Consider the following 15,388-nt stretch of genomic DNA (forward strand, 5'->3'; position numbering starts at 1 on the left):
GTTTTGATAACAAACAGACTTTAACATACAGAATGAAACAAAGACACGTTAGCACAACACTGTTGAACAGACGGATAAGTAATGTCATTATATATTATAATGTTATAAATATATATATGAAAAATAAGGCTTAACACTACAATATACTGAGTATAAAAACAACAACAAGGACCATGTTTAACACACACGACATAAAAACAACTTGAACACAGTTGGTTCTGTGAGTTAAAGCTGCAGGTGTTTCTTCAGATCAATGTGTGCTCATGAAACAGGTGCATTTAATGTGCATTGACATTATCAACGCTGCAGGATAGTAGTTTTTGTACAGAGTCTAGAGTTTCTAGAGACACAGATAGTTGTTTTTTTTGTTTTTTTAGGTATTTAAAAAAATATTTCCCTTGTTCGTCAATACGTTTATGTGGCAGTTAAAATACAAAGATAAGTGAACCATAGAGCATACAACGCTGAAGTGAACCAGAAGGCAAAGTTAGCACTCTCCAGTCTTGACCGATAGGTTTCTTATGATCACTTAAAAACCATTGAACTTTAGGTGTCAAATGAACTTTTAAAAATCATGTCAAGTCTCAAACATTTTCAGACTCCTAACCTTCAGGTCTCAAGTGGACACTTTAGAAAAGTGACATTCACGTCCTAAAAGACACTATTAACATATTATACCACCACAGGATTAGAACCTCCACTATATTCTTCTCCTCCCTCCACATCCAGTACTTTCCCCCAATATTGATATATCCGTCGTAACAGCTGTGGCTAAAAGTTGATATCCAGGGAGAACAAGCAATGTATTGATGTATTGATTCCACAGGGCGCTTAAAGGAGATGATGTATATATCAGAACACCAGATGGGTTCACAGTTTACTCCCGAACACCTACCCCCCTGTTGGTGTAGGCAGGGGCGTCAACTCCAGGCGAGATTGGTTCACAGTCTACTCCCGAACACCTACCCCCCTGTTGGTGTAGGCAGGGGCGTCAACTCCAGGCGAGATTGGTTCAGTCTACTCCCGAACACCTACTCCCCTGTTCGTGTAGACAGGGGCGTCAACTCCAGGCGAGATGGGTTCACAGTCTACTCCCGAACACCCACCCCTCCTGTTCGTGTAGACAGGGGCGTCAACTCCAGGCGAGATGGGTTCACAGTCTACTCCCGAACACCTACCCCCCCCCTGTTCGTGTAGACAGGGGTGGCAACTCCAGGCGAGATGGGTTCGTTTTCATGAAGACAAGTTTTAAAACTGTGAGGGTTCGGGTTGGATACAATTCTTTCTAAATCTAAACCCTCACATTGTGAAGTGATGGCCCTAGACCTCAACCAACAAATAACAATGAAGGTACGTATAAGAAGCAGGAGGCTTCATGATAATATTTATAGGCCTAAATATGTATATAAATAATATATATACTGGTGATGCCCAATTAATGTTTGGCATGAGTGATTATAAATTTCACTCTCCCCAGCACTGCAATAAAAAAGAGAATATAAAAAAAAATATTTAAAAAAAAGCTTATATTAAGTGTAGTTGTATCAATTAGTTTTGATCTGTCGTGTAATTACAGATTAGACTGACAATAATAAATCCGGGCGATTAGAAACATTTGTACCATTTTGTTTGTTGTTTAGCGTAATGTCAAGCTTTTAGATGTCTAAATACTCTATGATCCATCCTATCACCTGTCTGGACCCGTTGGGATAGGGGTTTGGGGGAGGGGGGGGGGAAGAAGGGCGTATCTGTGTAAATGTTACAGTGATCGCTTTTTAAATACATTTAAAAAATGTAGGACTGGAATTTGAACTAAGGGCTCAAGCCTGCTCAAGGGGACTAATTCAACTTTTACCACCACATCTGTCAAGTACAATTTCTTTCCCTCGTTTGTTACCAAACAAAACAATTAGTTACCAATAGTTAATTAACTAATTGGTTATTTTTTTAAAATTGATTCTTGCTTTGTCAGGTACAAGAAATAGTTGTGCGAAATTTCAACTTGATCCGAGAGCGTCATGTGGCCAGCACAACGACCAACCGCCTTTACTTTTCCCCAACTAATGTTAAGTACCCATTTTAGAGCTGGGTGGACTCAGAGGCACCCAAAGATATCGAAATTATAACTCCCAGTCTTCACCAGGATTCGAACCCGGACCCCGGTTTGGAAGCCAAGCTCTTTACCGCTCAGCCACCGTGCCTCTTTCATCCACTGACAAGGTAGTATTAAAAGCTGCTTCGGAAAAGGCAATGAATCTCTTCATTTGGACAGGTCGTTGAATGTGATCGTTTGCCAAGTAAAAAACGAAAAACTTTCATAAAATCTGTCACACGAGGGTCTTTTCTTTTTTTTTTTATTTGATCAACGTTCTGTCCTGGTCAGCTTGTGCGAGAGATCTACGCCAGCTTCATAAACGACTGTATTGATCTTGAGTAGTTGACTAGACGGGGTGTTGGGGGGATGTGTGAGTTGACCTAGCAACAAGCTGTTGCTCAAGCAGCTTCTCTGTGTTATTTACACACCTCTCTCTCTAACACAGGATGGCTGCCTGGTCTTGCGATTTTGCGCGCTGGACTTTCGTTCAGATTTATCGATGGTCCAGGGTTCAAACCCTGCCCGCTCCCATCACCCGTCGTCCTGCGGGAGGTTTGGACTAGGAAGTAATTATCTTCAACTCTGAAGGAACATCCGAAACATGTAAAACATTTTTACAAACAACACAATAAAGTAACACACTCCCATCTACACACTAAGACAACACATAAGAACAAGCTTTACAATGGGCTTGTACGATTTCTAATCTTTAATTATATAATGCTCACGCAAATAAGATTCAAATGTATTTACAGTCAGTGACGGGCTTTGCTATAAATATGGTTATGGCACACAGTTGGAGCCAGATGAAAAGAAAAGAGTGAAGAGAGTCAACAAGAACGTTTTCGACACTTTTGAAGGGAAACTGGAGCGCACACACTAGATATCATTTGATACTGTATATAAGCAAATCGGACCTCATTCACCAATCGTAAACAAACAATTTTGAGCCACGTGCTTCCCTATCTTGTCTATACAACTTATGACCTAATTCGAATCAACGACGGATATCACGTGACAGTATTTTCCGTTATCACGAGAACGTTCAGTTTGGTCCATAGAGCAGTCAATAGAAGAGTGTAAGCGCCCGGCAGCAAATAAACATATACAAAATATACAGTTACGCAGTTCATTAAAAACAACAAGAAGGGTCTTCTAACATAAGTAGTCTAACAAGTAGATGTAAACAAGTGTGAATAAACCTTGAGCCATAGTACAGACTTAGAGCTAGGGGAGTAGTCTTTGAGCCTTAGTGCTTTGCTATATTTGAGAGTTGATACTAGTTTCGCGCAATGATTTTGGTCTGTACCATTCCCACATGTCCTACTGCCTCGGATGCCTCACACTTCTGTATCAGCCCGTCCCACGCCGCTGGTGGAGCTTACAGTGCTTCTAAAACAAAAAAGGGAAGGGGGATAAAAGTTTGAGAAATACTGATCTAACGTCTGAATTTAATATCTTTGAACTATAGATAGATACATTAGATAACTATGCTCTTTAAGCCTCACCTATCCTATGTTCAATAGTGTAAATTATATATTTAGCTAGACAATGAAGTTAACATATAGAAAAGGAGTCTACCAATTACAGATGGCCGATTAAAAAACAAAAAAACAATACCCTGCATAATTTTTTTTTTGGAAAGGCAGACAGCCGTGGTTGGAGTAGGCCGGTAAACAAAGACGACACACCTTCTGTTGCCGCTTTGTCATTTTCGCTCACCAGCGTTTATTGCTCTAGCATTATTAATTTTGGCTCCGCATGCTCATATCCTGGCAAGCTGTTGCTGTGACACAGACTATGGCCAAGTCTAGTACTTCCACAAGAGGGTGTTTCTCTAGAGCTGAGTAACCTTGGGCCTAGCCTGGGTATCTTATTTTATGCTTGTTCTCGACAAAACTACATTGCTGTTTGTATCCTTAACAACTTCAGGTGACATAAGATATTCTAATTGTCCAGTTAGTTCCGTCAGGTTGTACGAGCCGGAGATGGAGGGAAGGATTGTTCCCCCAACCCGCCTTCCCCACCCCGCAAAAAAGGGTGGGGGGGGGGGGGTCCAAGGAGGCCCTTAATTCATGGGTCAAAATGAAATCTATAAATAAATCTATGAAATCAATTGTTTTGTATTTCTGCAAAACATCACCAATTTGTAGCCCTTTCTGAAATGAAATTATTAAAACCGACGATTTTTCACCTTCTATGTTTAAAGTTGGTATAACCTTTATACCGTTTTCAAGTCTTCTGCAATCGAAGCCCACCTTTGCAGAATCTAACACAAAGATGATCTTATGAAGAAATAACTTGGCAGATCCTGATAAAGGATTCTTTTCAGTAAGTTTTTTTGTATACATTACACTTTTGTACGCACTTCGAAGCCTAAAACTAGACATGTATATGCCTTAAATGTGTGTGTGTGTATGTGTGTGCGATAATGTTGCGCTTAAAAAAATAAGTCACAAAGCCAGATAAAATATTTACTCAATTTTTTTTTAAGCTCCGGTGATGCCGTGTGGCCGAGATGCGAATGACTGATGATGTAAGAGTTTCGAGTTCGAACCCCGGTGGGTGCTGGGATCTCGAGATGTCGACCAGTCAAAGCAACTGAAATGGACATTATTGGTCAGCAGACATTTGTTTGGGTCAAGACTATTGGGTGCTCTGGTGAAAAACGTGACATCTTACGCTTGGACATCTTGTCCGCCCAGTGGTTCCTTTTTTTTTTCCTTTCAGAACTTTTGGATTAATAAAAAATCTTGCAATTCCTTGTTATTTTTCTTTTATAGATTTAAAAAGATCAGAAAAAAAAAAGAAACATCTAGGAACAATTTGTCTGTATATTCTATAATCTTTAAATATTTTTTGCTGCGGTTTGGCCGACAATAAATATATTTAGAATCACTGTCGTAAGCATTTACATAAGAAAGGAAGATAATGCGGAACTCTCGTCTGCGATCGTTCGAGTTCAATTGAATTATCTCTCTTAGGGATCTTTTATTCTTTGTTCCGATTGACGTACGGTGCACTCGAGTCTTAATGAATACAAAGGCTCTCGCCGTGTAAGTTCGCTTGTATGGGTGGGACGTTTATCAACTGCAACTGTAGCACTTCGTGGGAACTAATGTGTTGAATACATCAATAACAAACAATAAACGCTTTCAACACATACACATTTCCGAGGGAATTCCCCTTAAACTGGCAAGGGTGATAACTGCCTTCCTGAAATAAACACACACGCAAGCCATCACAGAGGACTGGTCCTAATACCATCATAGAAATAGATCTAGATGTCTAGAGTCATTGCCTTACTATGAACCCCATGTGCCGACGAAGCCTGTACTGCGAAATGAGTGCAATGCACAAATGTAAAGAGAGCAATAGTTCCGTTGGCAAAAGCCGCTATTGGTTTTGTGCAGTCTGTCTATCCGTTTGCATGTCACGTTTAGATCTCAAAAGCTAAAAGCATTACTGAATGTCCTGTTCCTCTGTTGCCTGTATAGTGCTCCAACGGGCTACTTTTTTTTTTCTGAAAACTAAACATGTTTGTTTAAAATAAAACAAGTAACTTTTTTTTTTTTAGGCATTCACAATTTTAGAAACAGAATGTACAAGTCTCTTATAGTTACAAAAAATATATTTGTACTATATTATATATAATAAAGAAAAAGAAAATGGCTAATAAAAAAATGTAGTCTTCTGTGTCATCATGCTCCAGTAAACATTACATTTTCAGAAAGGATTCAATACCTACAACACTATTTCTAAGGAGATATTCACAACTGTTGGTGTTCAGTCTTCTTGGGTTGCACGAGACATACGCTTACCTAGAACTTAAAGATGTAGAAGCGTCTTATTTTGTTCAGTCTATGTCTACAGAATGTGTTAATATCAAAACAGTTCAAATTGGATTCCAACTACAGAAGCCTATTGTCCTTATTCTGCTATTTGATTTGTGAAATCTATTTCAGTCTTCCGTTTAAAAGATGTTGCTTTTATTGTACTTCAACGTGCCTATAGATCAACAGCGATACAAAACAATATTCAGAACGACAAGAACTATTTTAACACATTTAAAAAAAAACGTTTATATCGTTTAGAAGTTCATCAATGAATTGTGCAATGTATGAAGGACATTTCGTCATAAATTATTTTCCAGGATACCAGGATACCATGATTGTTTGCAAAGAAAAGAAATATATCTCGATCTCGTATACCCAGACAGATGCCAAATCCCCAAACGGAAAACAGACTACAACACTCCCAGGTTCAAGATAGGAAATCTGGGAACGAATGTATTCGGAAGAAATGGGCGTGTGTATACATGGGTGTGTGTGTGTGTGTATACATGGGTGTGTAAGTACATTTGTGTGTGGGTGTGTGCGTGGGTGTGCGCGCACACGGGTGCACTTGACTGTGTCTGACTATGCACCATGGCCTCCATCCTCAGGTCATACGCAGCTGTGACATCCTTACCCCCTTCACCGCCGCTGCACCAGATCAAAGGCTTTATCCCCCCACCCAATAGATTTCACAGGCTTAGTACCAGCTCACGAAGAAGGTTAAAAATAATCCCGTTAGTGGACACAAGTTTGCAGGCATCACCCTCCCCCCACCCCCGGGGGCCGGGCCAATTTCTCAAGTGAGATGGACATGCTACACTTTGACTGCATGCGCCAATTTGTCCAAACTGATGGGTAGATATTTAAGCAGCACTGACGATCATTAGCTTCCTGTGGATGTACATCACTAGACACACACATATACACGTTTTAATTGTTGTTGTTTTGTTTTTACAACCACATAGAGCAAATTAAGTCCCTTAACTCTTGCCGCGTCTGTATCAATGACAAGACGGGAAGAATTGTTGCTTCCCCCTGACAAGAAATTATCGTCTTGGTTCTCGCTAGCGATTCACGCGGAAAACACAAGGCTCCCCCCCCCCCCTCTGACTTGACCTGTACCTCTAATCAGTATGTCTGTAACCATTTTTTTTTTAGAACCGATATCTGGCGTCTTTGGTAAAGGCGGTTACTTTGTAAATCTGTATCTTACCCACTAGACACGTGGCATAGTTAATAAGTAAATTAAGTTTCATAATGTGAGTATCGCCCCTCCCTTTCACACACCGCTTGACATTCTTGTTTAGAGATCCGTCGCTAAGAGATTTAAAAAGATTAACGACATAAGGAAACGTACGAAACAATTAAGCATCTATTTCCGTCTCTGCATCGCTCGACCTGAAGTCGTCACATGGTTTACATCAGACTTGCAGCGTCGGTGGTGCACATTTTTTCCCCCACTATCGAAATGGGAGAAAAACTGCTGCTAGCCCTCGTTATATTTACCTGGTCGTGTCAAATTAATAACACACATTCACGGAAGCGGAAAAGGTGTTGGCAGTTTAATTTTCGCGATATCCATCTGCAGCGACAATTCCATAAAGAAATGATACGATATTCTCCATGCTTTTTAATTCGTTAAAAAAAAAAAGGAGGAGCGACTTCCCACACCTGTCAAAACATCTACAGTGCTTGGTGTCACGGGCAAAAATATATATAGGCAGGGTTCAATGGTCTTGTTCAAAGATGCAATTAAAATCTATATTTGCTGAAACGAAGGGTACGTGCAGAGTTACATCCCATTCAAAGTGTGTGTGTGTGTGTGTGATAATATCACCTTAGCAATCTCACTAAAAGAAGTTTCGAGGGTTTTAGATTCGGGGCGTGTGTCAGAAATGTGGAGGATAATTGCATACAACAGCTAAAAAGTAGGTGGTTATGAGAGAAAGATAGTGGAGAGAGAGAGAGAGAGAGAGAGAGAGAGAGAGTTTAAAAAAGAGTGGGTGGGAGGGTCAAAAGAGAAAAAAAAGAGAAAGAAAACGAATAGAATTAGAGAAGAAAGTGCTGCAGCAGGCCCCGCACTTTCATAGTTCCCGCGCTAATTCTAGGTGTAAATTATTAAATTAAACCATTCTAACTTATAACACGGTTCCTTCGGCCTCCCAATTTTCCAGTATATCCTGGAAATCTCCTGAAGTTGCAAAATATACGAAAAAGTCCTGGAAATCTCTTGAAAACTTATAAAAAATCTCCTAAAATATAGACAAAATTGTCATTTAGGGTGTCATTCAATATGGTCAATGCCAATCCTACGCGCGATTAAAAAAAACACGGCATTGTCAGCTTTCATTTAACAAAATTTAATGCAAAGATGAATTTATTTTCTAATATAAAATCGTAAGCTTCACTTATTATCCTTATCCCTAACCGGACTGGCCCCCCACGGAATCCATTTCACATAGGGCCCCGCAATTGTTGGGGCCGCCCTAGCAATGGAGAATGAGGGAGAAAAGGCGTAGAGAGTATACACCTACTTCCAGTCACAAAGGAAACACAATTATGGTGGAGTAGGTTTATCAATGGTATACTTGGTTACAATTAGATCAATCTACGTGTGATTAGAGGAATTATAGCTGGATCTAGGAATTGATTCAAATGTAGGGTTAGAATCACGATGAGTATTTTCATATTTTATCTTTTAATTATAGGGTAAGCTTTAATATTTTAAAACTTCAACCGTTAAAAATAAAGAAAACCTGTTTTTTTTATCAATTTATGGTTAATATTGAGTTTAAGATTGGCATTTGGCCATTTCCGTTAGAATGTCGTTAGATCGCCAAAATATTCATTCTAATATGGACACGTTAGAAATTATCTTACTAAAATAAAATGGCGCTTTTTTCATTTTATTGAAGTCTTCTGCTCACTTTTAAGAACTTTCGGATGTGTGTGTGTGTGGTGTTTCTAAGCTGAATATAATACATTTAAAGACATTTATTAAAGTGGGAGGGGGGCCCTGTGTGTGTAATTCTCCAAAGTGATTTCGTGGCATCCAGGCTGCATACGGACGTGAAAGATGTAGTCACCTAATGGAAGCAATCAGAGCGTGACGCTACACACACACACTGACTTCTAGTGGACTTTCTGTACATCACTAAGTGTATGCAAAGGAAACTGTTTTTAATTTGCCGATAAATTCCACAGGTGTAGCAAGGTATGGGTAGTGGGGTGCGGTCTGCTACAAGATGCCTCTATTCCAGAAGAAGACATTTGACGTTGCAAAACCCTCATGAAAAAAAAGACATAACCCCATTTCATGATTATACATATAACTAAGAGTTAGGATGAGCCAAAACAAATATCCAGCCACAGTACAGCCTTGTGTTACACAGTATACCGCTGTCTATACACTCCTGGTTAAGTCACGAAGTAAAAATAGATCATCGGTGTAAGACCTGATTTGGTGACCTACTTTCTTCCTTGTGTAATTACAAGTCTATTGGTGTAAGCCTTTTTAAATACAAAACTGTCAGTAATAACGGTGTCATTTATTCCCCATTGACAGTAGTGTTGACAGTAAAAGAAAAAAAAAATAGTCATTCATACATAGAAAGTTAATTGAAAAGTATAACCAGGTTTCTCTCTGACAATTGCATTAACTGGGTTCTACACCCCTCCCCCTTTCTTCTTCCGATGAATGAACCCAAACCTAGGATTTCAATTAAAGAAGAGAGAGATGTATTGGATCTCTTGACATGTCTCGCCCTATAACAGAACAGATTGTCTAATCGCTGTCACACAACTGAAACTTTTACTGGACTATTTCATTGTAATACAAATATTAATATCATAATGAAAATGATTTAGAAAAATAATCATAGACAAGAATCGGCAGAGGAAACAGTTCTTCTATTCGTACAGCGACACGTAAAATGCATGATAGGACCGCCACAAAAGTCCGTCACTGGACATAGATTTCATAGACTGGACTATGGGAGTCACTGGACTGAGATTTTATAGACTGGATTATGGGAGTCACTGGACTGAGATTTTATAGACTGGACTATGGGAGTCACTGGACTGAGATTTTATAGACTGGACTATGGGAGTCACTGGACTGAGATTTTATAGACTGGACTATGGGAGTCACTGGACTGAGATTTTATAGACTGGACTATGGGAGTCACTGGACTGAGATTTTATAGACTGGACTATGGGAGTCACTGGACTGAGATATTATAGACATTAATTAAGGAGTAAATGGGCTTAGATTTCTGACAAAAAAAAAATAGTTTCAAGTCTCAACGAGTGCTGTGACAGAAAGATTGCGCTTAATATAAGCAACAGATCCCTATGTCGGAAGAGGTCGTCCTAAACAAGATACACAGTATTCAGAGTACTTAGCTTTAAAAAAAAATCGACACATATATAATGTTTAACCAGCCAAAAGCTATTGGAAGACACCAAACACACTCAGGCATATTAAACACACATCTGGCTACAAGGATGCAGCAGGCGTACACAGGCCACGTGTTTGTACTAGTCTACTATAAGGTACTCTAGGTCATGCCCATTTCTTACCTTGTTATTGTTTTGGTCGTACAGGAGGTAGACGACCTGAACGATCTGCTCCTCGTCCGACCCGAGCTCATCGCCATTCTTGCCAGCCGTGGTCACGAAGAAGCAGACGATGTGTGGCAGGGCAGCCATTGGACGCCGCCTCTGTCGCTCTTCTTGTTCCCTCTCACACAGATTAGCGATGCCGTTGTGAATATCCGCCTTCGTTTGTTATTATTTTCTTCTTTTTTTTTTTGTCTATGTATAAAATGTATCCTAGTCAATGTTACAAATCTCCCTTAGAAAATATCCTGTCCAGTAGATGGTTGCTATGGAAACGTGTAGTCCTCACTCACACGAGAAATCTCTCATGTAATTTTAATCTTCATATAAAAGAAAACACTTGTATTTCTTTTCTGTTTGGAAATCGTTTAGACTTGGACTTTTCATAAACGTTTCCAGGAGTCTATGTCACAGTTTGTTTCCTGCCAAAAGATAAAATAATATATGTCAACGTTAGATAGCCCAAAGTGACCACACACACACAAATAGTTAAAGCAAGAAACATCTGTTCAGTTTCATCCAGCTCTAGTCTTTCTTTGTATTTTAGTTCATACATTGAATAGAAAACACAGATGTACTATAAGTGCCATTTATTTCTTACTCAGACTAAGGCCCGTGGGACTTTTCCGACCCGTGAAGCGTTGCTATCGGGCCTCTCGATAACTCTGCCTACAGTACAGAAAGAGGCCGACGATATTTTTACAAATGTGATGTTGAATGAGGATCTATAATCCAAATGATATTTTTTTAAAGGGCCGATCTCTCATTCCAGGCCTCAGTGAAGAAGCCTTTCGCTTACATAAAATGTCTAAAACGGATTACTATATGTCTACTTCATTTCACTTCTATAATAGTCAACACTGCTTATTAAATGTTTTAAAATTTATTCGACTTTACTATACTTACTAAATGCATTCTTTCCTTTTTAAAACAAACGCAAATTTGTTATTTAAAATTAAAGTAGCTTGTATAACATAAAAAATTTAATTTAATAATACAAATATTTTATAGCATTCCTAAAAAAAAAACAACTTGCATAGATAACTTTAAAAATATCATGATATCGGATTTTCAATATCATTTCTAGCCTTTGAGAACTAAAGGAGTCAGACAGGCAGACAACACAAAACTAATAGCTGCTACAAATTAGGACTGTAAGTATAAATAGCATAAGTATACTAATTTCTTTTATGACTGGAGAGAGAGAGAGAGAGAGAGAGAGAGAGAGAGAGAGAGAGAGAGAGTATGAAGAACAGCTACAGGGAAAGGGTACTAAGATTATTGAACTTGTAAAGGGACACTACTAGCATGACCGTTTTTACAACACGTAAACATCTTACAAAGTTGCAAGAAACACAAACGTACCCACTCCCAAACTCTTTCCTATTCCTCATTTGTAACACTAAAAGTTATTTTCAACCTACTTAACTTTGTTTTCCTACGAGCATTAGGAAAGTCATTTTCTCACTCAATCATGTCTTCATCCATTATGCGCCCCTCTCCACCTTAAAGCCCCCCAGGCTACACTCCACAACCAGGGCCCGACTTCTGCTACTCATCATCCATCAAGTTATATACCAAATTTATCCGGTTCAGTGATCCTGGTAAGGAAGTCCTCTTATGGCCAACGTGATCTTGGTTAGTAAGTCATCCATTGTCCGGTGTGAGTCATCCATTGTCCGGTGTGAGTCTGGTATGGAAGTTGAATAATCATCTCTAACCTAAATGATGTTTTTTTTTTTTAAAGGACCGATATCTCATTCCAGGCCTCAAGGAAGAATCCTTTCGCTTAGATTAAATGTCTAAAACAGATTACTATATGCATACGTCCCCGGATACATTTGGTTTCGCAGTCATCTATCAAATAGCGTATTTCACATCGTAATTCATTAAATGAAGAAATTTAAGAATTCGTTTTTTTTTCCTTTACTATAAATGGCCTAGATATCGATCTCCGAACCTACAGCTAACAGACCCTGACGTTGTGTCCTTTATTTCCTCTTTAGCCTAATAGAATAAATCTTAACTATTTGCATTTTGAAACTAGATTTTGTTTGTTTTACATGCTTCGAATGTTCCTCCAGAATAATCCTAGCCCAAACCTTCCAAAGTAGGGCTAGAAATGGGGGGGGGGGGGGGCGGAAGGGCTTCGAACTCGGGACCGTCCAGACAACATACCACACGACCAAGCAGCCATCCAGTCTAACACAATGATCTGGATATGTGAGTGATGCTATAGTCCTATAACATTAATAGATATGATCAATATTGAATATAAACTCATTTATTCTTAATGTAATAAAATATTGTCAATATATTGTCATATATTTATATATATATATATATATAGAGAGAGAGAGAGAGAGAGATGGATAGATAAATAGATAGATAGATAGATAGATAGATAGATAGATAGATAGATAGATAGAGAGAGAGATGGATAGATAGATAGATAGATAGGTAGATAGATAGATAGATAGATAGATAGATAGAAGATACCTTAAAAAAAATAGTAGTAAAAACATTAATATTCGACTGCAACAAAAGACTTCTAATGTCCATTTAATAGTATCCCAGTGCACGCGCCTGTCTGTGGTGAACTTATCACAGGAAGACCTGATACTAGTTGGCCTACCTAATGTCTGAGAGAAAAGACAAGTGTCGCGGTCAGCTGTTCACCAGATCCAGTCGTAAAACACACACACACACACAATAAGGAGTGATGTTGCGCTAATCTTTGAATAGTAACCCTGGTTGCTTATCTTTAATGTCAACAGGCTAGACTTCTGTAGCACTTCTGATAGGCTCTTGCCATTTCCCAAAGACATAAGATTGAAGACAAAATGGGCCTAGAAATGAAATTAAACTTTATACAAAATACTTTCTCTCCTTCCAATCATTTCCTGGGAACTCAGAATCCACCAATAATCTGTAAAACTAACATGACTTGACTAGTAATTAAAAAAAACAACAACCCAACAACCAATTAAGAGTGCTCGCACAATAATTGTTATATAATTTTACCTTTCTCCCCCCCGCCCCCATCCCAAGGCAAACCACTTGACAAGACTCCAGGTAAAGAGAGAGGGTTGAACTAGGTCAACTGCCACACTCAACGGACTTGCCGCATACTATTAAAAAAGAAAACAACAGAAGTTACCGTGTCTTCTTTGTTTACCCTGCACGCTGTGTGCTGTTTTGTCTTATTGACTGGTAATATCTGGCGGTGTGTGCAGAGACATGTGACAGATTGCAATGGGTTACTAGTTACTAGGAGTGATATTTGTAGCTAGCAACGGTGGTCCGGAACAGAGTTTAGAAAGTTACTAGCACAGAGGATCAAGTCCGCATTTCGTCTCAAACCTAATCAAGTTATCTTAGAAAACTGCTGTCCATAAAGAGATTCCAGTTTCTAGAGCGTCAGATATAGCTGAGAATATATTCTTAGAATAGACATCAATATCGATCGCATCGAATCCAATATGTATTTGAAAACTAGCTGGAATCGATCGAGATACTTCCATAAGATTCAAAACACTTAATGGTTCAGTGGAGGTCATGGGTCGCCGACCAGAAATAAGTACATTGAGTAGGAGTGAGGGGGAGGGCAAAGGATGTTTCAAAAGTCAATTCAAAGTGTTTGTTTTTTTTAAAGTATTTTTCAACGTGTTTTGCCTTTCTCCATTTCCCATGGTGTACGAAGATGCCTAAACAATTTTTTTTTAAAAAATATAATGAACAAGCCGGAAAAAAAAAGAAGCCATGCATGTTTTCCGGAGACTCCTTCGGATTTGACAACCCCCCCCCCTTTCCCTGATACGTATCGCAGCCACGAGCTTAGCCAAAGTAAGATTGTTTATGAGTTAAATGGAGAAGCATGCAGACAAACAACTGTTTAAGTCAACAAGTATGTAAAGTAGCTTGTCCAGGTATTACAACAAGAAAGTCTACTTTTAATTAAAAAAAAAAGCATGTATACCTTCTCGTGTCAGGTAGAAGCAGTAGGTAGAAGCATGGTAAGAAGCTGCTACTAAATACTTTTCATTATTGCACGTATATGTATAACTGCCCAGGTCCCAAAGTATGGCCAAGCAAGCCGTATCACAAATACATTTGACCGACGGTCCAAAGCCGATGGAAAGACCCCAGCGTTCGATGTGGCTAGTCATTTCACTCAGTGTCTAGACTTCGGGTCGTGACCGTAGCATAATGTAATTGACAAAATTATTTTTTACATAGAAAATATTAAAGAATCTGTGAAATATTGTGGCGATCTAACTTTATAAGGACATTCTAAAGCAAAGAGATTTGTTTTTGCCCAATGTCAAATCGAGGATCTTCAGTTCAAACCCTAGTGGAGGTCAAGTTTCTTAACTCAGGTGTTTTAACTTCGGTTCTAGCTCACACTTCACATTGGAAAAGAAGGGAAAAAAGTGGGGGAAGTAACTTGGTCGTTGTGCTAAACGTGTAACACTCTCGTAAGCCACAGACGCGTAACATTTTCATCATCTGAACTATTGGCATTGGGATCAGAATGGAACTATAATCTAGCCGAACAATAGAGCATTGCATAGCACAGATCTGAGTGGCTTCCAAACCGAGGGGTGAGAGTTCAAAACCCCCATGATGACAAATATTTAGGTGTCAGGTGGTTTCGCGTATTTTGTACAAGGAATAATGTTACTTTCTCGAAACATGACAAGATAGTAAGTTAGAAACAAAATGACAATTGTTTAGGCGTTCTAGATGAGTGAACGCAACAGTGATGCCGGGGATCCTTCTGTTTCACTAATGAAGATCCCGTCCCGCTCCATCTCGCCTTGCCATTCGTTTTGGC

The 15,388-nt window shown here is 39.1% G+C and overlaps 1 protein-coding gene across 5 annotated transcripts in view; it reads right to left on the minus strand.

Moving 5' to 3' along the window:
• The window catches only part of LOC106069039 (epithelial splicing regulatory protein 1-like), an 89,774-nt gene that overhangs the window by 57,433 nt on the left and 16,953 nt on the right, over positions 1 to 15,388 (minus strand). For all 5 annotated transcript variants that reach the window (XM_056036378.1, XM_056036381.1, XM_056036379.1 and 2 more), the window contains exon 2: positions 10,513 to 10,973. In XM_056036378.1, the coding sequence (XP_055892353.1) occupies positions 10,513 to 10,641 (129 nt within the window). In that variant the 5' untranslated portion in view covers positions 10,642 to 10,973. The remainder of the gene's footprint in view (positions 1 to 10,512; positions 10,974 to 15,388) is intronic.

This window comes from Biomphalaria glabrata, chromosome 7, assembly GCF_947242115.1.
Source record: "Biomphalaria glabrata chromosome 7, xgBioGlab47.1, whole genome shotgun sequence".
NCBI lineage: Eukaryota > Metazoa > Mollusca > Gastropoda > Planorbidae > Biomphalaria > Biomphalaria glabrata.